Source organism: Canis lupus, chromosome 26 (assembly GCF_048164855.1).
Source record: "Canis lupus baileyi chromosome 26, mCanLup2.hap1, whole genome shotgun sequence".
In the NCBI taxonomy this organism is placed as follows: domain Eukaryota; kingdom Metazoa; phylum Chordata; class Mammalia; order Carnivora; family Canidae; genus Canis; species Canis lupus.
Window position 1 is genome coordinate 11,006,420 of NC_132863.1, and position 25,727 is coordinate 11,032,146.

The 25,727-nt window shown below is 36.6% G+C and overlaps 2 protein-coding genes across 10 annotated transcripts in view; one reads left to right on the forward strand and one right to left on the reverse strand.

Annotated features, from left to right (window-relative positions):
• NDUFAF5 (NADH:ubiquinone oxidoreductase complex assembly factor 5) overlaps positions 1–15,879 on the reverse strand; it is a 63,195-nt gene extending 47,316 nt beyond the window's left edge. For 6 of the 7 annotated variants that reach the window (XR_012018212.1, XR_012018210.1, XR_012018211.1 and 3 more), the window contains exons 1-7: positions 15,606–15,879; positions 12,876–12,916; positions 9,737–9,800; positions 6,507–6,554; positions 5,029–5,132; positions 3,004–3,043; positions 306–503 (exon numbers count right to left, since the gene is read on the reverse strand). Coding sequence is in view for 4 of the 7 variants with exons in the window: in XM_072800042.1 (XP_072656143.1) it covers positions 306–503; positions 3,004–3,043; positions 5,029–5,132; positions 6,507–6,554; positions 9,737–9,800; positions 12,876–12,916; positions 15,606–15,827 (717 nt within the window). In the remaining 3 variants the exon portion in view is untranslated. The remainder of the gene's footprint in view (positions 1–305; positions 504–3,003; positions 3,044–5,028; positions 5,133–6,506; positions 6,555–9,736; positions 9,801–12,875; positions 12,917–15,605) is intronic. The other variant, XM_072800039.1, reaches the window with a different exon arrangement.
• Positions 15,880–15,888: 9 nt separating this feature from the next.
• The window catches only part of ESF1 (ESF1 nucleolar pre-rRNA processing protein homolog), a 65,792-nt gene continuing 55,953 nt past the window's right edge, over positions 15,889–25,727 (forward strand). The window contains exons 1-4 of one of the 3 annotated variants that reach the window (XM_072800015.1): positions 15,889–16,021; positions 17,490–18,171; positions 23,582–23,964; positions 24,806–24,919. In XM_072800015.1, coding sequence (XP_072656116.1) covers positions 17,532–18,171; positions 23,582–23,964; positions 24,806–24,919 — 1,137 coding nt within the window. In that variant the 5' untranslated portion in view covers positions 15,889–16,021; positions 17,490–17,531. Of the gene's footprint in view, positions 16,263–17,489; positions 18,172–23,581; positions 23,965–24,805; positions 24,920–25,727 lie in introns of all 3 variants that reach the window. The other 2 variants (XM_072800016.1, XM_072800017.1) reach the window with 2 other exon arrangements.

Consider the following 25,727-nt stretch of genomic DNA (forward strand, 5'->3'; position numbering starts at 1 on the left):
GTCCTATTACACGTAACTCTGGATTTAAAGATTCTATTGGAGTTGTAGGTCTTGGAAAATAACCTCCTTGTTAAGTGAGGGTTAGTTTTTTTTCAGCTACATATTCAGGTAACAATAAAATTTCACGCTCCTACCTTTATCAATCAAAATATGTTTATACAAACTAAATTTATAGAGGAAAAAGTGCAAAAACCTTTCCATAATACAATCAATACCTACAGTTTTCTACCTTTAAAATGAGAAGTTGTTTCAGAACTGTGTGACTAATGGGTTAATGAGAATTAATCAACTCTCTTGATAGTTACCACAGTCAGTGTATTAAAGCCAGCTCTCCCAAGCAGATGTCCTAAGTCATTGACAGCAGTGAAAGGAGAAACGTGTGGAGAAAATCCTCCTTCCCTTTCTGTTTCTGCTAACTGTAATGAACACCGAAGTTCATAGAGTGTGTCACCTCCAAACATTGCACCAATAAATACTCCATCTGGTTTTAAAACATAATGAATCTGTAATAAATACAAGACAACAAAATTGAACACCAATAAAAAATAAATTTATTATTTTAAAAAAATACAACAAAATTAGTCAGTCTTATGTTAAAAAATGTTAAAAGAATAAACATATACTGTCTAAATCAATATTTTACAATTACCATTCTTGTTTTTTGTCAAAATCAGAAAATTTAACACGTAAGGCAATCAAATATCAGAAAGGAACTGCAGTATAATATTATTATAAAGATAGACAATAATTCATTGGTAGTATATCTCTGAAATATATGTCTTCAACTTTTCTAATAGATACAACTTACTTCTATAATGAGAAAAATACTGAAAGAAAAAAATTTAAAGTGTGGTGGGTAGATTACAAAACTCACAAACCTCCATCTGTGCCCTTTAAATGTCACTTTGCAACAACTCTCTCAAAAAATGAAGTCTATTTCCCCTCTCCCTGAATCTGGGACAGCCTTAGGACTTGCTGTGGCCAAAAGAATGCAGTGTAAGTGACAGTGTGCCAATGTCACACCAAGGTTTGAAATGGCCTTACATGATTCCCTGTGCTGCCACCGTGTTGTGAACAAGCCTGCGCTAACCTGGCGAGGGATGAGAGATATGAGGAGCAGAGATCAGACACCCAGCTAAGGTGATTCTTGACCAGCCAGCTTCAAGACAGTCTAGCAGCAGATCACAGACACATGTGTGAGCCAAGTTAGACCCAAAAGGATTTCCTAATTAAGGCCAACCCAAATTCCCACCCAATCCACAAAATCGTGAGCTAAGTAAACTGTTTTTTTAAACCACTAAGCAGGGGTTGGTTTTTAGCAAAAAAAGCTAACTTATACAGAAATTATTATAATTCACATTAATCTAACCAAGCATTAGTTTCCTATAAGAAGTTATTAACTTATTTTCCAGTTTTAAGACAAAAGCCAATTTTTAATTGATAATTCAAACAAAATAATTGCTGGAATGGATTCCAGAATCACAAATGTTTATTACTCACTGACTCTCTTAGAACTACCATCTGTAACTAGATTTGATGGACTATTCTCAACAATGAGAAACATTATAGAAAAAGGTAGATTCTGAAATAAACCCCAAATCATAGTAGGCTTTTCTCATCAAAGTATCCATCTTAAAATTTATATTTAATTAATTATGAAGCAAGGACAAAACAGCATATAAGCAAGCCAACCGTAAAATCTTTGCTTTTCTTCCCCCACTTCTTGCCTCTTTGATGTTGCTTCCTTCCCTGTCACCAAACTGTAATTTAGCAGGGACCTAAGACCCAGTCCTCAGTTCTCTGCAGCTTCTTTCCACCTCAGACAGGCTTATCAATTCCCATGGATTTCACAATGATGACTTACAATCACTATCTTTAGCCTGGACATTGTCCCAGAACTCTAAGCTCATTTTTATCTGTCTGTGCCATGGACATTTGTCTCTTGGCAAACTCACCCTCCCAACACAACCAACACACACAACACTTATTCTCAAACCCACTCCCTCTCCAATTGCTGTTTTTCTGTCAATTACCATTTTCCATTCCCTTTCTGTCCCCTGCTTTTACTAACTATTCTCCTAGGTATTCAGACTCAAAACTTTAGGGTGAGTTTGTGGACTCCTTTAGGTCTTTGATCTTCAGATCTAACCAGCCACCGAACTATTGATTCTTCTTTTACAGAGTCTCAAATGTATTATCTCTTCCTCTTAACTCCTGCCACTGCCACCTAGCTTGTTTCTCTCATGCCTGGACCATGGGAACAGTCTCTGTGATTGAACCGAAACTTCTGGCATCAGTTTTCCAAGTAGCAAAATGAAGACATCTTACAGAGTTATTAACATATTAAACAGGGCACAGTGATTGGTATGTGTTTAGTATGTGCTTAAGATACAGTAGTTACCCCGCCTACAGTCTTTTAATCATGTCACTTTCCTCCTTAAAATTCTCCAGTGGCTCTGAATTGCATAAAGAATGAACTCTCAATTCCTTTATCTGTTACCCAAGCCTTCCTATATCTGGTCCCAAAATACCTTACCTCCTGGTATTATACTAATCTCGAAACAGGCTTCCTCTCTGTCCCTTCATGTTCCTGAGGCTTTTATCTCCCACCTATGCTGTGATTCTGCCTTCCCTCCCCATATCAGACCTGCCCTCTAAGGCCCTGCTCAAGTAATTCTCTCTTCTTGAATCTTTCCTACCCCACTTAAAGCCACAGTGATCTCCTTCCCTCTTCTGAACATAATGCTTTTTATCTACTCTTCACCAGTTCACTGATAAATGCCAATCAACAAACATACCTCAGTCTCTAATTATAAGCAGGGAAGATACAAACATGAACAAATAGGTTCCTATCCACACAAAATTTATAAGCAATTAAGGGACCCACACTGAAAATGTCTTATATCAATGTGATGTCAATATTATTTTACCCAAGTTATTTTCTTTAACCTTTCATAAATATTTAAAACATCTCCATAATTAGAATCTTGAACATTTTCTTACCTGTTCAAGTGCTCTAGGAAGGTCATTCACCCAGTGTAAACTAGAATATTAATAACATATTGGTTTTAGTTTAATTCATATAATTATTTAGTATAATTATCACTCACGTAAAAAAAAAACCACCAAAAATATGTTAATTTTGAAGTCTGAAATTGTATATCAAAATTTCATACAAATTTTAAAGCAAAAAATATTCCTAGGGGAAAATCTTCGTTCTGTTACACTAGAAAATGTGACAGTACTGGGGGCAGCCCCGGTGGCGCAGCGGTTTAGCGCCACCTGCAGCCCAGGGTGTGATCCTGGAGACCCAGGATGGAGTCCCACGTCAGGCTTTCTGCATGGAGCCTGCTTCTCCCTCTGCCTGTGTCTCTGGCTCTCATTCTCTCTCTGTGTCTCTATGAATAAATAAATAAAATCTTTTTTTTTTTTTAATTTTTATTTATTTATGATAGTCACAGAGAGAGAGAGAGGCAGAGACAGGCAGAGGGAGAAGCAGGCTCCATGCACCGGGAGCCCGACGTGGGATTTGATCCCGGGTCTCCAGGATCGCGCCCTGGGCCAAAGGCAGGCGCCAAACCGCTGCGCCACCCAGGGATCCCAATAAATAAAATCTTAAAAAAAAAAAAAAAAGAAAATGTGACAGTACTAAAAATACTATACAGTAGTTAATTTAGGAAATCTCTTGCATTTTCTTTTGAATAGAGATTCACCCCCTACCAGTGCATAGTGGTATATGATGGCAAGAATCAAAGTGTCTGCAGATTATGGTCATACTTTCCTGACAGAGGTGGCATCCTCTTATGCTGACTTCCAGGATAGCACTGAATACCCATTTCAAACCATACTATGTTTAAGATCACATTATCTTTCATAATGCTTTCTAACAATTATTAGATACATTAAAAATTAAGAATGTCATATCACAAGCTCTATCATACTTATGGGGAAACTGAAAACAACAGAATTAGGTACTTGCAAATAGCAAGCTGAAGAGCTAAAACTCACATTCTAATTCCTTGCCCAGGGCTCTTTTCCTTTCTTTCCTCTTTTCCTTAGACCAACATTTCTGTAATGTTTTTCATTTCCTGATTAAATGTGAATACTTTTCTAAATTTGTTCAGCATACCTTAAAAAGCAGGAAAGAAATTATAAACTCACTGAAGAAAATAGCTAGAGTACAACTCTTCCAGTTTTCTGGGAATGAGGGGTTCCTGGGACAGAGGCCTTTCAGTGCTATTACTGGCAAAGTACTGGGTGAACCACAGTGATTGGTTTTAGGTTCACCCTAAAAAAGCTATCAAAAGGGCTCTGCTGACATGAAGGGCATGTTGAATCTTTGAAAGAAAATCTGACTATAAAACAAGACAGGGAAAATAAAATTACACACATAATATTTTATTTTCCCTATTAGATGCTGAATTCTTTGAGGATGAGATCCCTGTCTGGATTCATTTTTGTATTTCCCCAAAGCATCTAGCTCAGAGCCTTATATGTTATAATCTATTCAATAAATACCTGTATGTTTGTGGAATCAATGTGGAAAGACATGGTAGGAAGCACAAATGGGAAAAAATAACCTTAGGGACTCTATTTCTGTGTGGAAGAAAAACTGAAGTTGAAGGAAATACTAGTTTTTCCTTATTTGCCAGAATGAGTTTATAAGAGTGCTCTAATATTTGAATGTTGAGGCCAGTATAGTCTTTCCAACTTTTTCCCCTATCAATACTAAGATATGTATACTGGGAAGGAAAACCCCTCTATCACAGATGAACTTTAGCAAATTGAAAAAAGTTGGGGAAAAAAAGTTATGCTACTATATCATATCACCTCCAGTAGGGAGCATATAATTCGTAATTCTTTACCAGAGAAATCTTCGAGTTTATAAACTGGTTTGTGACTTAAAAAAAAAAGTTATTAAAAATTGACTCCATTATCTATTTTCTTTACTGCATAATATTAAAACTACATACCATAAATTATTTATTTATAACGTACACTTTTAAGAAGTACAAATGGATTACCAACCTTAAACTGCTAACCACCAGGTCAAATGTATTTTCTTTGAAGGGAAGGAACTCTTCATCAGCTAAAACACTGACAGTAGGAATTTCCATTTCTAAGGTATTTTTCTAGTGGTTAAAAAATAAAAGTTCAAAATACATTTATATAGAATCTCAGTTACTAATGAAATTATTGTTAAATTTAAGTCAATGTTGTATTTACTTGGCAATTTCTATCCCTTCCAAAAAAAAAAAAAAAAATCAACAGAGCCACAAAGAAGCTCAAGAAGTGTTTTTTAAGTGAGAATTAAGACTAGCCACAAAAACTAGCTAGCAGGTTGGAAAAAAATAAATAGGAAACCTCCCTCATACCAAAACAAATCCCAGAAGGCTGAAAGTTTCAGTGGAATAACTGAAACCATAAAAGTAGCAGACAAAAATATGGGTAAATATTTTTATACTCTTAGATGGTAACACTTTAAGCAAATGTGACTCAAAAGCCAGGAATCATAAAGGAAAAGACTAATTTGTGATTATAATCAAAACTTCTAAAAATCCATAAACAATGTAAACAACACACTTTGGGAAATATTTACAATATATATGATGAAATTAATATCCCTAAAAAACAAACTCCTACAAACTACTGAGAATAAGAACACACTAAGTCAGCAGTGCAGGTATAGGCACATCATAAAATTACTTACAAATTCACAAATTAAAAAATACCAATAGCCCAAAGACATCAATAGCTGTTGGCTGCATTAACAACCAAAGTGCAAATAAAACTATCAATAAGATTCTACTTTCCACTATCAAACTGACAAAGGCAGAAAACAATTGGCTCAGTACTGCCAAAGAAGAAAAAAAAGTGTTTTCATATAATATTATTCTATTTTTTTTATTCTATCTTTCTAATGGCAGTCTGCTGCATATCAAAAATTTAAAGATGGATACCAAAGAATCCATAAATTCCACTACTAGGAATTTATTTCCAGGGAAAAAAATAAATCAAATGTACCAAGTTGCCTTATATAAGGATGTTCTTCACAGTGCTGGTTATTAAGAAACTAGAAATATAACTGTCCTTCAATAGAAATTTACTCAAATAAACCACGGAATATTCGTATATTGGAACCCTATATAGCCATTTAAAAAGGAGAAATTTGTATGTATATATGTCATTCGTTGATACAAAAGAATGATATCCTGTAAAAAACAGCATATTATTATACCATTTGTATATAATTATATGTTGGGAGGCAGTTATCTATCTGCAAAGATAGAGATAAAAATGTTAGCCGTGGTTGCCCGTGAATGGTGGGACCAGGGATATTTCCTTTCCCTGTATTGATATTTTACATTTCCTGTATTGCTTAATTCTTTATATGTGTTATATCTAATTTTTTTAAAAAAGCTATTTTCAATTTGAAGGAAATAAAAACAAAAAACTACAAATAAAACCAAAAGATCAGAAATCAATAATGTTAAAAAGCTACCTACCAAAGCATTTTCTGCAATGTCTACTTGGAAAAACTTCCCAACAGTTTCCTGCAATGGAAAAAAGTTAATCAGATAATACAAAAAGAAACTAACAAAAACCCACTAACAAAACAAAGTAACTATTGAAATTGCTAAAGGAAAAAGTGGCAGCAGTAATTTTCAGCTTTTTAAGGGCATTTTCCTGCAGTAAAACCAGTATACACAATTAGCTTTAATAACATATAGTAAGTTACACAGATTTAAATATATGCAACTACACCTATGTTTAACACATTTAACTATATTTAATAAAATATACAACATAGGTGTGAATAATCAACCTCTTCAGTTCACTCAGTAGATTAAGGCTTATGTGTTAGCCTTTCCAGAGTACAATATGCTGAGAGCTAGTCGCCACTCCTGGACCACAAAAGACCTGGATGGTTTTCCTGCCTTTTAGTTGTTCATTCAAAGAGTTTACAAAGAGTAAAGAAAGACTTAATAAACACAAGACACTTGAGAAGGGGAGCCCTCTGGTTTCATTTTCCCTGTTTCATCTCTCCCCTTCCAAGAGCACTGTACCATTTCTTTTCCAGATTAACAACTTCCACTACATTCTTTTCTCCAGGATTCTGCTCTCCCTGTCACCATTTCTATCAATCTTCCATCTGTCTTCCGTGTTTCTTTCTCTTACCTTGAAACAGGCATAAGACTCCTAATCTTGAAAAATCTCACGTCTAACTACCTTCTACTTGTTCTGTTTGCCATCTACAACTCTAATTCTCGTTAATGTCTTTCTCCTCAATTCCTGGTAACCTATTTCCACTTTCACTGCTCTACTAACACTATTTGTAAAGATTATTAACAACCTAATCAAGTAGAACAACGTGTCTGCTCTCACTTCTACTTTACTTGACCTCTTTGAAGTCCAGCATGGTGAGTGGTCTCCTAGAAACTTCTTCAGTACTTTCTACGCTGCTTCCCCTCCTCTGACAAAGACAATCCTTTCCACTTCATGCACACCCCCTTCCTAAAGAACTTCCCTGCCCACAACTTGGAAAGGGTACCATACCATTACCTGGCTACTGTTAACTACTCAAGTGCAACTGGTGTGCAGGTGAATGTTTAACTACAGGCCTCCAAAAAAAAGGTACCCGAAGTTGTAGTCTTTGCCAATTTCTGTGGTGAAGTTACTCTTCATTCTCCCACCCCCAAACACAGTTGTGGAAGGTTCTTTTCTATATTCTTCCCCAGTGAGCTTACATTCCTGTGGCATCAGTTATCACCTGTGACAGGCTCCCAAGTAAGAATAGCCTCCATTTACCCTGTCTCACTTTATCTTCTTGCTAACCTTTGGGGAGAGGTATCACTGCTCACATTTTACAGAAACTGAGGTGTGCAGAAGTTGGATAACTGGTCCAAGGGTATATATATACATACACACACACACACACACACATATATATATATATATATATATATATATAAATATATATATAGTCAGCAAGTGGAGGAGCTGAATGTGAAATCCCTTTCTAAGTTTATGTCAGCGCTCTTAACCTCAATACCCGAATTCTAGTTCCACATTTCCAACTACCTGTCAGATATTAACACTAATATAGTCCACTGTTACCTCACATTCAACATATCTAAAACAAGAATATCTCAGGCTCCTTGCCCCACCACCCCTGACTTTTTCCAGTCACTGAAGTAATAACTTCAAAGTTATCTTGCATTTATTCATGCAATTTCATTTAATAAATCTTCAATGTGTATTCTAGATATTGAGAATTTAGCAGTGACCATAAATGAGCACGTCTATGGAGTTTATACTCCAGTAAGAGAAGACAGATACCAATTAAACAAACATACATGAGGTGCTAATAAGTGCTAATGAAACAAGTCAGGCAAATAGCCAGTGGAGAGTGGGGACTCTATTTAATAGAATAGTCAGGAAAGGAATCTTTGATGAGGGATCATTTGAGCAAAGACCTGAAAAAGGTGAGGAAGTAAGCCATACAGATATTTTGGGGAAGAACAGAGCAACAACTATTAATACAAATCTCTGGCCAGCTTGAGAGTCAGAGATAAGGTTAAGGTTGCTAAAAAGTAAGGAATGAGGGGAAGGACATAAGATAAGAGATATATGTTAGGCAGCCAGATCATTGAGGGCCTTATGGATTAAGAGTCTGGATTATTACTGAGTTAAAGAAGCCAACAGTTCTGAGCAGATGCCTGGCAATGAATTGACTTATGCTTTAAAATAATTACTTTGTTGTGAGAACAGACTGTTGAGGAAAAAGGTAGAAGCAGGGAGGCCAATACAATAATATTGAAAGTGGTAAGAATAGTAGTTATGGATATATTTTGAAATCCAAGTAAGATGGGGAGGATTCAGTGTGGGAGGAGAGGACACAAGAGCAAGTTTTCTGGCCTGAGCAACAAGAAGAACAGATTTGCTATGCCCACCACAACAGTGTTTTGAGAACCTCTCATGTCCCACTCCCACCACCCTGGCCCAAGTATATGTTTTTTTTTGAAGTAGATTTTATTTTTATTTTTTTTAGATTTTTATTTATTTACTCATGAGAGACAGAGAGAGAGAGAGGCGCAGAGACACAGGCAGAGGGAGAAGCAGGCTCCATGCAGGGAGCCCGATGCGGGACTTGATCCTGATTCCCAGGATCATGCCCTGAGCCAAAGGCAGATGCTCAACCGCTGAGCCACCAAGGTGTCCCTGAAGTAGATTTTAGATAGAATGCTCACTTTAATCTGTATCCAACACAGTGTTATATATACAGGGGCTAAAACAATAAATGAATGTCTTTATGGTCTGACTTAGAAAATGTAAAATGCTAGTTTAAGCCTTAATCAAGGCTACTTATACATAATCATACAGAAACATTTCTAATCAAATGATAAAATTAATATTTTTCTCAGCTAAAAAATTAGCTTAATCACATTTTCCAAATCAATGTCAATCTGATTTTATTGTGAAGTATTAAAAACATCTGCACAAAATGGGAATGAAGAACAACATATCTTAGATTTAAGGAAACTATAAGTAGGAATCACTGTATAAAGCAAATTAAAAAAAGAAAAACCACATTAAGAAAAAAATACTTAAGAGGAGACAAAACCACCATTGATTTACCATTTAAAAAATATGATACGAACTGAATTAAAGAAGAATTTTTTTAAATAGTCAATTTTATTTCTTGAAAGTAAACTAAGTCACTGAATATATATACCTTATTCAAATGTTGTGCTATGTAACCTCTTCCACAACCAACATCCAAAGCAAGGGAAAAATTCCTAAAAAATAGACACAGAACTTATGTTATGTTTTGTCTGTAATAACACGGTCCACAAAATAATTATTAAAAATTAATTTTTCTGAAGTAAAAACATTTTAATGAATACAACTTTCAAAAAGTCACACCCTCTGCCTTTTCTGCCTCACCTTACAAGCTGTTTCTACCAGAGAACACATTGAAGGAGCAAGTCTATCTGGTCCAGACATTCACAGGACCTCACAGTCAACTGGCTTTCCATAAGGTTGCTCCATGAAGTGGATTCAAAGAACAAACTCAGTGGGTATTTTAATTTGATAGTACATACAAATAAAGAATGAAAAGAAGCTAATGTATATTAACATGAAAATATCAGTATACTTCTCAGGAACTTTATCCCTTTTTCTCAATTTTGCTGAGGCAGCAGATGACTTAAAAATCATGTAAAATACCATAAAATATTAATATGTTAAACTAAAATCAAAACACCCATTAAATAGTAGCTAACTTTTACTGAAATCTTATCAGGCTCAAAGCAATGTACTAATATTCAAAGTAGGTCAATCCAAAGTCCCTCAACTAATAAGCAGTAATCAGAATTTGAATTCAGTTAGTCAGAATCCTGAGCCAGAATTATTATCCCCCAAACTATGCTGCCTCTTCTAAATATATGTCATACAAAACCAGTTCACAAATCTAATCGTAATGTGACAAGAAAAACTTAAAATTTTATCCACTAACATATTTTCTATTGGAACCTAAAGTCCTTTTTCAATTTCTATTAAAAACTTATGTCAAAAATATAGAACAACAGTACGCAGTTGGAGAACTGGTGGTGGGGAAAAAACTTTTTTTTTACATAATGCCCTCGATTTTAGTTGTGAACACAAAGCAGTATAACATGGTAAAGTACACAAGCTTTGGGATCAGAAAGACATGATTTAGAATTCTGGACCTGCAATTTATTGGCTCTGTGACCATAGACAAGTGATTTAATCTCACTAAATCTGTTTCCCCATCTATAAAATGGAAAAGTTACAACCTTCCTCAAGAGAATTTTACGAAATGGTGCACGTATCTAGCGCAGTACAAACGCTCAACAAAAGTTGGTTATGCGTTATTGTTATCACAGATTACAACAGTAATTTTTTTTAAGATTCTATTTTATTTGAGACAAAGTGTGCACATGCACAAGCAAAGGGAAAGGGCAGAGGGAGAGAGAGAAGAAGACTGCTTCCTACTGAGTAGGGAGCCTGTCTACAGGCTCAATCCCAGGACCCTGGGATCATGACATGAGCTGAAGGATGACACTTAATGGACTGAGCCACTCAGGCACCACCAGATTACAAGAGTATTAAATAGATTTCAGATACCACAAATAAGACATTTAATAATCTGTGGGATTCATTTTTTAAAAATCGACGAAAGATCAGTGCGGACAACATAAACTACACTATATAATGATAGAACATTAGTGCAAGGATATTTAGACTGGTATTTCTTTTTTTAGACTGGTATTTTTAATAATTTAGTTCTAAAGAGTTAATGTTAGTTTAACACATGCTTTTAGCCATTAATCACAGGTGTCTCTATAGCTCTATGTTCTATGACATAAAAAGACTTGTAAAATCCATACTGATTTGGAAAATTTAATGTTTCATTTTTAATAAATGGCCTAAAATCCAGGCAAATGAATGACTGCAGTATAGAGAACTAGCTATTTGTTTCAGATCCTTAAAATAATGGAATAAAACAGATGAAATGGGGGTGATTATTGGTAACAATGAAGCATTTTACCAAATGCAATTAATTCATCCCAAGATTCTTTCTTAAATTTTAATTTTAATTTATTTTTTTAAAAGATTTTATTTGTGAGAGACACAGACTCAGAGAGAGAGAGGCAGAGACATAGACAGAGGTAGAAGCAGGCTCCGAAGGGAGCCTGATGCGGAACTTGATCCCGAACCGCTGGATCACGACCTGAGCTAAAGACAGGCGCCCAGCCACTGAGCCACCCAGGCGTCCCCATCTCAAGATTCTTTCAAAAACATTTCTAAAAAAATGACTGAGTTTTTAATTTTATAAAATTTCCCTTTTTAGAAACAAATATAATAAATTCATCCCACATTGGTCTTATTTATTTATTTTACATTGGTCTAATTTAACGGACACCTTTTAAACAAAACACAAAAAGTGATTTGCTAACATCACAGAGCACTTCACAGTAAAGACATTAACCATTATTTGCGTGGTTCCTGCCACACAGCTGTAAACTTGAATTAGTAACGTTGTTATGCTTAATACAGAGCAATGAGTTCATCAAGGTTTTAATAATAACTCATCGAAGTGTTCTATTCTCAAATTTGCCTCCATATAATTGTCAGAGAACCCCACTACCATTAACAATACTGAAGATAAAATGGCCAGAAGTCTCATATAACCTGAGTGGGGAACAAATCTAGGTAGACTCCTTCACTTAGATTGTAAAAGACTCTCTTGTTAATTTTGGTTCAACTTTTAATTAGGTTTAGTAAATCTTAAGTTTAGCAAATCTTAAAAATTCACATGTGGTCGGGGCAGCCCGGGTGGCTCAGTGGTTTAGCACCGCCTTCAGTCCAGGGCCTGATCCTGGAGACCCAAGATTGATTCCTGTGTCGGGCTCCCTGCATGGAGCCTGCTTCTCTCTCTGTCTGTGTCTCTGCCTCTCTCTCTCTCTCTGTGTCTCTCATGAATAAATAAACAAAATCTTAAAAAGAAAAATTCACATGTGGTCAATTTTTACCTTCATTTTTGAAGCAATGTTATCATAACTGGCTTTTGGTCAAATGAAATTGCATCAGTCATTCAGGCTCATAGAGAAACCATGAATTGTGCTTCTATTCTTTATTTTGGGGGGGGGGGGGGCAACAATGAAGAAAAAAGAATGCTTACTCTCCAAATATAAAAAAGGAGAGACTGAAGAATGTGATTAAAATCACTAATTCTGGTAATAAATGCCTCTAGATTTTGCCATTCAAGACATTAAGCTCTCAGCATTCAATCTCTTGAATCTCCAGTCAAAAGTTAATTGTATTTTATTATGATAATTATCACTTACCTGGTTATGTCATACACACGATCTGCAATCTGACTTCCAACCTGAAGGATTACAAGCGGCAATGATGTATATAAGTTAAGTAGATTTAACAGAGAAGCATCACTCTTTTTCTAGTTTTCAATAATCCACAGGTTACTTATGTTTCAACTGTTGATAAGTACTTCTTTCTATCCCATTTTCACTTGGACCATAAATTATGTAATTTGAGCATATATTATAAACACAATAAATTAAACTACCCCAGGAAACAAATGGAGGCCAATTACTTCAGAAGTCAATTTAATGAATTCAAGACTACATATTTATGAATATGTATATGTATTTTGGCCTTAATATTCTATATGCTTTATAAAATTACAAGGATAAGAAGCAACAGAAGCATAACAAATACATTATTGCCCACAGATATTAGCAGGAGGTACATAAAGTTGAATATTGTTAGCTAGGGTTTATTACAGATGAATGTATAAGTGATCACTACAAAACTCTATTATTTGAAGACTCATCAGAAATTCTGTGGAACTATAAAAGAAGTAAACAACTTTTCTAAGCAACATGTGCAAATGAGAAAGTTAACCAAATCTGAAGAAATTGCACTTCATGCTATTCTCCCCAATCCCAACCAAATCTAAAAGAGGGCATAAGATAGGTGCTTCCTTTTGCTAGGCTAGCTTCATCTGGCAGGAATAAAAATGTGGGAGCCTAGTATTCCTTAGATTCCACTATTGCTTCATAAACACCCCAAAGTTTCTATTAGGATTTGGAAGTTTAGAACATATGTATATTTGCTTTGGGGGAGGGGAGTAGAGGGAGGGAAAGAGGCACAGCAGAAGTCTTTTCCTGGAGGATTCCACTTTATATATCATTCCCGTTGTGAATAACTTGCTCATTATAAAAAGAACTCTCATACACTTTACCTCATTTATTCTAGTCCTGCACATAGATGAGGCCTCAGTCAAGTGGTAACCTACACGCTTTACTTGGAGAAAAGTGGTTAGAAATATACATCTTTTAAGTACATGTCATTGTGAACCCTAAGAATGAATACAGCCAATCACCTGGTCAGGCCAAGTTTACACAGAGGTCTGTCCAAAGGAGCTCAGAAACTCTTTCCTGCTTTGGCTTTCAAGACTTCACTATACTTAACTGCAATTTTGCTTCATCCCAGAACATTTACTTAGGCCTGATCTTGGTGCTGTGTGTCCAAAGAGTAGAAACCTTAAGTTTCCAATCCACCTGGACAGAGGAAGAGGTCTTTCAAATGAGAGCAAATCAGAGACCTTAACTTATCTTAATTAATTTTCCTAAAATATAAACCAGGGATCCCTGGGTGGCGCAGCGGTTTAGCGCCTGCCTTTGGCCTGGGGCGCGATCCTGGAGACCCGGGATCGAATCCCACGTCGGGCTCCCGGTGCATGGAGCCTGCTTCTCCCTCTGCCTGTGTCTCTGCCTCTCTCTCTCTCTGTGTGTGTGTGACTATCATAAAATAAATAAATAAAAATTAGAAAAAAATTAAAAAATATATATATATATATACATAAACCAGATCCTATCACTCCACTGCTGAAAACCATTCAACAGGGATGCCTGGGTGGCTCAGGGGTTGAGCACCTGCCCCTGGCTCAGGGCGTGATCCGTGGTCTCAGGATGGAGTCCCACATTGGGCTCCCTCCCTGGAGCCTGCTTCTCCCTCTGCCTACCTCTCTGCCTTTCTCTCTCTCTCTCTGTGTGTCTTTCATGAATAAAAAAACAAAAACAAAAACAAACAAAAAAAACCATTCAACAGGCTTGGGGTGCCAGGATCATGATCTTAGGCTTGTGAGGTTGGGCTCCAGGTTGATGCTTTCTCTCCCCCCCCCAAAAACAAAAACAAAAACAAAAACAAAAACCATTCAAAAGCCTCACATTCCTCTAGGGCAGCGCTGACTAACAGAAAAACAATGAGAGCCATATGTGAAATTTAAAGTTTTCTAATAGCCACCTTTAAAAAGTAAAAAGAAACAAAAGAAATTATTTTTCACATATTTTACTTAACTCAATGTATCAAAACTACAATTTCAACATGTAATCAAGATTTAAAAAAAAAAAACTGTTAGTGAAGTATTTGGCATCCTTTTCCCACACGTGTCACTGAAATCCAGTGTATTTTACAGATAGAGCGCATCCCAACTGGACTAGCGACATTTCAAACGCTCAATAGCCACATGTGGCCAGAGATTCCCGTATAGAACGGGTTGGGAAAATCCAAAGTCCTTATCTCTTACCGCCCTCCCTGACCTCCCCTCCTACTGTCTCCTTCACCGAAGGCCTCAACCAAGTCCTTTCCGTCCCAGAAACTCATTTGTCCTTCCCTTTGATCACTGAGGCTACTCCCTCCAGTTCTCAGCTTGCCTAATTCCTCATCGTGTCGTCTGCCCGAGCGGCCTTCTCTGACCGCTGCAGTCATTACACCACTCCACTTTAGTACCTCACCTGACTTCTCTGGCTGAAATTCCATTTCTTGTTGACCTCCTGAGGGTCGCGGTCTTACCGTGCCCAGGACACAGCTGCAACCCTTTGCTGGGTCAATGAATGAAGAGCACCTTGCAAATACGCGCACCCAGCAGCTCAGGCGATTACAGTAGACGCTCAGACACGCAGGGCGAAGTGGGGTCGGCTGCGGCCTGGCCCGAGCCCCCGGGCCGGCGCCTGAGGTAGGAGCTACCCTCCCCCGCTGCCCCGCGGACTCACCTCCTCCTTCAGGTAGTCAAACCTCATCGGCTCAGGCTGCCGGGCCGCCCAGTTCTTCTGTTTTCTCTTCAAATCTCGGTCGAAGATATTTAGGGCTCTGGGCGAGGTGCTGCCCGGGGGAGAGACGCCGGAGGCGACCTCCCTGAGACCGAGGCCCTTTGCCGCGACCCCTGCCGCCGGAGGCCGCCGCCATAAGAGCCAGAGACCGCCCAGGCGCTGCATCTCCCGCGGTGACGCCGCTCGCAGGCGCTCTGCGCGCGCATGCGCCGCCGCGGTTCCGGCGCCTGCGCTGGAGAGCACAGTAGAGGGAAAGGGGAAGTAGTTTGTCCCAGTTCTCTTGCCATTCCGGCGGAGCGTCACCCGGAGGACTGTGGGTGCGGGTCGGGTCGCACGTGAGGCCGGGCGAGAGTTCCGAGGTGAGCGGAGTCGGGTTTCAAGAAGAAGGGCTGCGCGGGGTGCTTGGCGAGTCTGTGGCAGGGTCTTCTTCGGATTCACGAGGGATTTTTTTTCTTTGCCATTCCAGTCACGTTTTTCAGACTTTCTTGGTCCTCTCCGAGTCCTGTCGAGGGACCTCAGCCCAGTAGTTGCGCCCTAAGGTTAGGGGTTGGGAAGGAGATCGTCGTTCTGGGACCACCCTGGTGGTCTCCGCGTTAGAGGGTGGGTAAAGGGGAGAATGGGCTGTGGAGTTGAAGGTTGAGATCAGGTCGCCCATCTCTGTCTGCATGTCTGACATTTATCGAATGCTTTCGTTGTAAACATTTATATGCATGGTCACTAATAGTTGGTGAGAGGATGCGTACCTCGTACCTACCTGTTAAGCTTATGTGTGTCAGTGCATCATCGAAACCTATGGGGTTTTTTTTTTGAAGTATAAAAAATTGTTTTCGAATTTAAGGAAAACAAAATATAAGCCTTACTTTCTAAACAAAGCACTGCTACCCTGTTTGATCAGTTCCTTTGTGTTCTTAATACTCCGTGACTTAACTCTGCAAAAATCAAATCGAGATGCTAAATCGTTACTATTTTCAAGGGAATAGGACTGATCTCTCACACACAATCTAATATGTTTTGGGGAGAATCAGCCCATTTGGGCCTTACTCAGTTATAGAATAAGAAATGATAGAGAGAAGTGATCTTTATTAACTAGGGTGAAACTGGGCAGCCCCGGTGGCTCAGCGGTTTAGCGCCGCCTGCAGCCCGGGGCGTGATCCTGGAGACCTGGGATTGAGTCCCACGTCGGGCTTCTTCTGCATGAAGCCTGCTTCCCCTTCCTCCTGTGTCTCTGCCTCTCTCTCTCTCTCTCTCTCTCTCTATCATAAATTTAAAAATCTTAAAAAAAAAAAAAAAAACTAGGGTGAAACTTTTTGAAGGATTGTCAGATTTAAAGAGGGAACTTTGTGAGCTGAATCTGAGTCGATTTGGATCTATTTAGTTGGGAGAGTAGCCTTGTAGAACGAAGAGTTGTTTAGAGTACCGTGAAGTAAGGACTAACACAGAGAATGGGACCAGAATGAGAAGAAACATAGGACCAACTGAGGCTTGGGAAACTTTTGATTACATTAGCTTTTAACTGGCCTCAGGTATAGGTATGCAAAAAGAAATGTAGAAGTTCTAAGTGAGTGCATTTGGCTAGTAAGCATTTGCCTCCCTCTGTAAAGCCCTGGAATTCTGCCTGGTTTTGTCTTAAATGTATTTCTCCAAATGCTCTATAATCAAAAGACTATATTTTAATAGTTTTTGCTTTTCTGCATGTGACTCAGTTGGGAAATGAAATTGAATGTGTTATCTTTATTTACATTTAACTTAGACTATATTGTGAATTAGTATTTATTTGTGAAGTATCTTTTTAACCCTTCGTTATGTAATATTTGTTTTATTTTTTAGTATTTGGTTTCTTCAAGCATTTGTTCAGTCAGACATTTAAAAATGGCATCCAAACAAGAAATAATGAGTGACCAGCGGTTTAGGAGGGTTACAAAAGACCCAAGATTTTGGGAAATGCCAGAAAAGGATCGAAAAGTCAAAATTGACAAGAGATTCCGAGCAATGTTTCATGACAAAAGGTTCAAGTTGAATTATGCTGTGGATAAAAGAGGACGTCTCATCAACCACAGCACTACAGAAGACTTGAAACGTTTTTATGACCTTTCAGATTCTGATTCTGATCTATCTGATGAAGATGATAAAGCATTGAACCAAAAGAAAATGAAGAAGAAAAAACCCCTGACTAACAACAAAATAGAATCAAATCTAGTGGAGGAGAAAAAGAAAGAAACCAAGAAAATTAATCAAAAGGATTCTGGAGAGAAAAATGGTTTAGATGACTCTGGCAGAATTCAGAAAATGAAAAAGTCATGCAAATCTAAGAAGGTAAATTCAAAAATAAGTCCTAAGAAAGACAGAGAAGAGTTTATACAAAAAAGTATAATAGAGAAAAAAAACATTGTTCGGCATAGTACAGACTCATGTCCCAAAGGAAAACTCAGCACAGGAGACTTGGGCCTCTCTGAAATTGCAAAATGTCCCAAGGTCAAGTACTCTGAGACAAGAAGACAAATGCAATCAGGTTGGTTGGAAAGAATTATGGATTCTTTGATATTATTTATTTTTATACAGTTTTTTTTTTTTTAAGGAGACATAATATTAGTATAATGGCAGTGATCAAATGCTTATTGAGTATAAAGTGTGAAAGAAAAAATACCGTATAATGATTATTTGGTGCTATAATGGCTAGGAGAGAAAAACTTGAGGCTAAACAATGATTGTGATTTGTGGTAGAGTTGGGTATTCATTCATACTTCATTCATTCAACTACTTTTAGCAACTAGTATTTGGCAGGTAGAAGTAAGACTTGGTTGCCCATCTCGAGGCTACTGCTAGCTTATTTGATGCCTGTGCAAATTAGAAAAAGTTAAGCCCTTTTGGATACATAGAGCTCCTAGAGCTCATAGTTTGGTAAGGGACAGCATCTTTGAGTGAAGCAGTAGGTTTATTCCCTCCTATTCCCAGACATAGCACTCCTGCAAGGTGCATATACCTTGTTGAGTGGAGTTTGACCTTGATTTCAGTCTTTCTTGACCATTTGCAGATCCTCTATTGCAAATAAATCCCTGCTGAACTCTACAGTAACACCAGCCTAAGGCAGCACTGTCCAATAAAAAATGTGTAGTTTTGAATTTTCTGGTTGACACCTTAAAAAGTAAGAAAAACAGGTGAAATTAATTTTATGAACTTACACATAGTACATCAACCGATTATTTCAAAGTGTAATCAGCTTAAATAATGTTAATGGCATAGTTTGTATTCTATTTTCATACTAATCTCAAGTATAAAATTTGAACAAGCCACATTACAAGTACTTAGTTGCTGCATGTGGCTGCTGGCTATATACTGGTTGTATACTGATCTAAAGTGGACGAAATTAGATCTGTAATATAATAAATAATAGTAAGTGCTGTAAAAGATGTTTAGCAGAGGGCGATGGGAATTCAGAGGAAAAGATCACTCAAGATACGGTAACCAGAGAAAAATTCATAGGAGAAGTACCATAGGGCTTGGAAAAAGTAAATCGAGATACCAGAACTCTATATAGAAAGGACTTTTTGAGCAAAGATGTGCTTGGGTATGTTCAGAAGAGATCAGTAATTCCCGTTTGATTAGATAGTAAGGTCTCTGAAGGGGTAAGTGGAAAATACAACTAGAAATGGTTATTTGGAACTAAGAATCATCTGATTCTGGTTCATGCTTAGTTGTTTACTGAGCTTATTAAAATTTTGTGTCACCTCCAGCAGCAAGAAATTTTGAGTGTTGGTGTTGCCAGTCGTTTATGTTTTTAACTGAAAATTGATATTCAGATGAGCCAAAGGCTGGCCATAATTACAAGACCCAAGGAGGATAGGCATCAGGAAAAAGAGAGGACTTGAGAGGCTGAGATCACATTCAAAAGGTAGGAAGTATCAGGTAGTGGATGGAATTCTAGATAGCAGGGACTGGGAGGTCAGAGTGTGATCTCATTTCATTTGTAGTGGAACCAGGCAGCAAACTGAGGTATAGGGAGAATGGATAGGAGTTTGGTTACTGAAATTGGAGAATAATATCAGAATAGGAACAGCAGCAAGTTTTGTTTGGTGCTGGGTTTATGAAGTAAGTTAGTCTAGCATCTTTTAAATTTCACTTGATTTAGGACACTGGATTAATGTAACATATCCTTATAATCCTTTGGATTGATTTTAGAGAATCTTTTTGCATATTGTTTTTATTAAAATTTCTCAATGAGCTTAAGAAATTAGGGTAGATTAATCAGGAAACAAGGGTAAAGTGATTTACGTGGGGATACACAGAGCTGGTCCTGCAGCTCAGGCCTTTAATCCTTCCACCCCATCGTGTTGCTTCCAGTAGTTTACATACAGTCTAGAAGGGCATTTATGTTTAAGTAGGGATTGGTGACTTCATATGTAAACATCTTTTGTTTATTATTCATCAGTTACCATTCTAGCAACTACTGTGGGCAGAACTTTTTAATTGCTACAAGGTAAGGTGACATGAAGAGGTGCAGTTTGGTATCATGTGTCATTATAGAATGTTGATGCCGGCACTTGCCTCCCAGGAACTTGTTTTAGTAAATAATTGGACATTTGTGCAAAGAAAGTGCATCATAGTATTGTTTTTAAAATTTAAAGAGTAGTATAAATCATTAGGGAATTGATTAAATAAATTGTGATAAATCCAAACATGTTTATGATATATGAAGTTTTAAAAATAAGTTACCAAATAGTATAAATGATATGATTAGCTACTTAAAAAAAAAAAAAAAAAATCAGTGGGTACATCATAGAAAACAAATTTAGGAAATTATGTAACAAAACCATCCAGTTATCTTTGAATGAAAAATTACTAATCATTTTTATTTTCTTCATTAAACCATATTTTCTTAATATTTTTGCAGTGAGCATTCATTACTTTTAACTTGGAGGGAGATAATAATGCATTTTTTTAAAGTAGCTCAGTAAGTACTGTTTAAAGTTACTACTAGAGTGGTACCATCTAGGAATGGAGATAATCTCCCATTATCTAGCATTGTACATGGTGGATTCTGGGCAAATACTTAATGAATGAATACTCTGTACTTGATATTGTCAAAAATACTAAAATACTAGATATTTTCAAGTCTTGAATGTATCTTTTTATTTTGTATTTAAATTCAATTTGCCAACATATAATACATCATTAGTTTCAGTTGTATATCAATTTATTATATAACTGAAAGTGTGGTATGTATATTGTTGTCATAAGAGAAAACGGCGTATGTGAGATGATACTCAAACTTTTTTATGTTAATAGTTACGTACATCTTAGGGAAAAAAATGTAACCACTACCTCATATCTGTGACTTCAGAGATATTTAGAGCAAAGCTAATTTTTTTAACTTAAAATTCAGTTTAATGAAAAACATCAGTGAAATGCAAAAATCATTTAAATGGTATAATAATGACTGATGCTTGAGAAAATTGCAATATTAGATAAAGCTAAGTGTAGAAGGTATTATTTCTCAGTATATTGTTTAAAAGTGAATTCTGATGCTTGCCTCATAGTAACTTTCTTTCACTATTATGGTGGCATTTTTCTTATCCCATATGCAGAACTTACAATAATGCCCCCCCCCTTTTTTTTGGCTTTTTCACATCTATTGGCTAGTTTTTTGTTTTTTGTTTTTTATGATTTCCCCACTCCCTTATGGCACTAAAATAAAAGCCCATTTCTTTTCTTCCTCATGGAACTCTTTTTCAGTTAGCCTCAGGTCAAATGGCATCTTCATGAAACCCTTTTTATTATAAATACTGCTGTACAGGCCAATTTTAGAAGTTCCTTCTGTGTTACTTTAGAACATAGCTTCATAAATCAGTAAATAATTTCCTTTTGTTTGTGAACCCATCAAGAGCATGGGATCACGATATAAGCCATATCCCTTTTCCCTTTCCTGAGCTCAATGCCTTTTACATAGTAGATAAGAAATATTTTGGGGGAATCCCTGGGTGGCGCAGCGGTTTGGCGCCTGCCTTTGGCCCAGGGCGCAATCCTGGAGACCCGGGATCGAATCCCACATCGGGCTCCCGGTGCATGGAGCCTGCTTCTCCCTCTGCCTGTGTCTCTGCCTCTCTCTCTCTCTCTCTCTCTCTCTCTCTCTCTTTGACTATCATAAATAAATAAATAAAAATTAAAAAAAAATATGTTGTCAATAAATACCTATTATAAGATTATAGGATCAGGGAAAAAACTAAGTTCAAATTTCATTCCAAGTGTTAAGCTTTTAAATTTTTTTTAATTCTGGGGATCCCTGGGTGGCTCAGCGGTTTGGCGCCTGCCTTTGGCCCAGGGCACCATCCTGGAGTCCCAGGATCAAGTCCCGCGTCGGGCTCCCGGCATGGAGCCTGCTTCTCCCTCCTCCTGTGTCTCTGCCTCTCTCTCTCTCTATGTCTATCATAAATAAATAAATCTTAAAAAAAAATATTAAAAAATAAATAAATAATTTTTTTAAAATTCTGCAAGCAGAACCTGTAAACAGAAACGTAAGCTCCAATTTAAAGATGAATAAAATGTGTACGATACTGTATATCAACACACACACCCCCACAGTAGAATCGTATGATTGTTTTAGAAATAGAGAATGAGTTTTTTCAGAGTTATGAAAGCTAAAAAAATCCAAATTAAATAAAAATAGTCCCTTACTTTTCATATATTGCTAACTATAAGTTACTTACAAAGCTCAAAGTTAAGCAGAAAACTTATTATTTTGCTCTGCATAGGTGATCTCATCTATATCATAACATTTCTTATTATTACACATGAATGAATGAAAAATTTTATCTCCACTGTGCAATTTTTCAGATCTGTAAACAGCCAACAGCCTTCTTGATATCTCCTCTTAATGATTCAAAGGCATTCAAATTCAACATATCAAAAACAACTCATGATCTACCTGTACCAAACAAGCAAACTGGTTCTTTTCCAACATCACATTTATCTCTCTATCCAACTAGCTAGCTAGCTTTTCACGCCAAGAAGCTAGGACTCATCTTTGACATTTCTAAAACTTCTGTGTCCCATATCAAGCCCCTGTCACTAATTACTGTTGATTTTTACCTCCTGACTCTGCAACTCTGAAGTGAATCCATCACTTCTTTCTGTCTCTGACAGTTTAGTGCTACCTGCATTTCTTGCTAGTAGTATTGTCCTGTACTTCTAATTCTCTAGTCGCATCTGCTTTTGACTCCTTCAGTCAATTTTCTATAGTGTAGTCAAGGTGATCTCATTGTGCCAATCTGATGATGTTCCTTTCTGAAAACAACAGGGACTTCTCACTGCTTATATGACAAAGTCCAAGCCTTCTTCTTGGTTTTTGGAAAGTGTGGCCCCTACCTTACTCTTCACTTTAATTTCTTACTTGACTCCTGGCTATCTGCAATCTAGACATTCTTGCCAATTTTTCCTATTTTTAGATCTTTGCATTTGTTTTTTGGTTTTGTTTTTGGGCTTTTTTGGTGTTTGGAACATTTCTCTCATCTATTGGTCTAATCTTGAATACCTCCTCTTCATCCTTCAAGTAACAATTCAGTTATACCTATTTAGAGAATCCTATTATATGTATTGATTTGATTGATTTTTTTGATATCTGTCCACATATCCTCTTGACTATTAAGTTCAGTGTAGGCATTGATAGCTTCTATTGCCAATGATTTTGTATCGAGCATCTAGCATACAGCAGGCACTCCATAATTGAGTGAATATGTGAATCTACTTGTATGATTGGGTAAATATCCAAATTTATGTTAAATAACTTAAGCATGAACTTTGCTGAATTTATGTTTTTTTAGGCTATTTTGTAGAAATTATGTTTGTACTGGATTTGAGTTCAAAATAAGTTGGATTCAATTTGTATTTACATTTTCTAAATATCTCCTTTTAATCTTTTTTTACAGTGGTTCCACTATTAATGGCAAGAGAAAGCAATGATTATGAAAACTCAACAGATGGTGACATATTTGACAAAGATGCTCTGGAGGAAGATTCAGAAAGTGCAAGTGAAATAGATGATGAAGAATCTGAAGATGGAATTATAGGCACTGGTAGAACTTCAGCTGATGATTATATTGATGGAAATGAAAGTGATGAGGAGGAAGATGAAGATGAGGATAGTGACAATGATGATGAAAGTGACAGTGGCCCTGATCTTGCGAGGGGTAAAGGAAATATAGAAACCAGTTCTGAAGATGAAGAAGATATGGCAGATTTACTGCCGGAGGACTCTGGTTTTGAGCATGCTTGGAGAGAATTAGATAAAGATGCTCCTCGGGCTGATGAGGTGAATTTTTGAATAAATAATATTATTTGTGAAGAGCATAGTAAAAGTAGCTTTTATGAATGGTAGAATTGATGTTATTAAATTGAGTGGGAAAAGCTTTATTGGTAAATAATACTCTTATGGTATTCTGATTAAAACTTTTTGATATTAAAAACAATTTTTGATATGGAATGAAGCTATATAAATTAGATGTCTGCCCAAGCAAATAGAGATTAACTAAAGAAATGTCACATGAGGGATCCCTGGGTGGCGCAGCGGTTTAGCGCCTGCCTTTGGCCCAGGGCGTGATCCTGGAGACCCGGGATCGAATCCCACGTCAGGCTCCCGGTGCATGGAGCCTGCTTCTCCCTCTGCCTATGTCTCTGCCTCTCTCTCTCACTGTGTGCCTATCATAAATAAATAAAATAAATTTAAAAAAAAAAATAAAAAAAGAAATGTCACATGAAATTAAACTTCACATGAAATTTTTAGAAAATACTGTTGTAGCTGGTAGTTTACATTTCAGTTCCTACTGCACTATTAGAAATGCTATGGGGTAACATAATCAATCTCCAGACTCATATTTGGGTAGCAAAATAGCTTAACAAACTTGGTTGTTAAAAAATCTGATTATCATGTTCTGATGCAAGAGCTAAGAACCAAGTAAGAAAAAGTGCTTATCTATTGACAGTTTTACCATTGTGTGACTCAACCGAAGTTTTCTTTTACAGATAGAAACTGCTTAGATAAATACTATATTGATGATTTCAGAATTTGGGGGAAAGAAGACTTTTTTTTGTATATTTTGCAAGTGATGGGAATGATAAAGATTATGTTATATTTAATTTTTCTCATTTCTTAGGTTACACGTCGATTAGCAGTTTGCAATATGGACTGGGACAGATTAAAGGCGAAAGATTTGCTAGCTCTGTTCAATTCATTTAAACCTAAAGGAGGTGTTATATTTTCTGTAAAGGTGAGAATTGATTTAATTTTAAAATATTTCTAGACATTTTAAGTTTAATCTTTTTTTTAAGTCATAGTTTTTTAAGGAAAATAATCTGGGAGTTGTCTGGTACAGTTAGGCACAAAACTGGTATAATAAATATTATAATAAAGTTAGAAAGGAAGAGGTAAAATTATTGCTATTGATGGGTTATGTGATTATATGTATTTTAAAAACTTAAGTCAATTGAAAAGCTGTTATAAAGCTCAAAGACAGAATAGATATTTTTTAATTATATTCTTCAATTCTTAACCAATTAAGAAAAAAAATATGTATTTTTACTAGCAGCAGAAACGTAAGGTCCTTGGGAATTACCTTAAATATACATGATACATATGAAGTAAACTCTAACACTGGATAAATTTGAAAAAAATAAATGTTGAGATACCATTTTTCTGGAGAGCAAGCATAGTGATTAAGAATCTAGGCTTTGCAGTATGACAGACCTACATTTAAATATTGATTCTGATACATGCAATGTGATCTTGGGCATTTTATTAATCTTTCAAATATGTTCTGTCATCTGACAAGTGGATAGAACAATAGCATTTCCTAGGATAGTTGTAAGGATGAAATTAAAAGAAGCTCACTATTTAGTACTGTGACTGAAACAGCTCTAAATTATTGTTCTATTTAAATATTTAAATATGTCAATTCTATAGTTTTAGTGTAGTTTTAATCATGATTTTAGTTCAAATCAAAGTAAAGAGAAATGATACCAATAATCATCTGAAAGAATAAACAAGTGAGAATGACTAATAAATTTTTGGGAGAACAT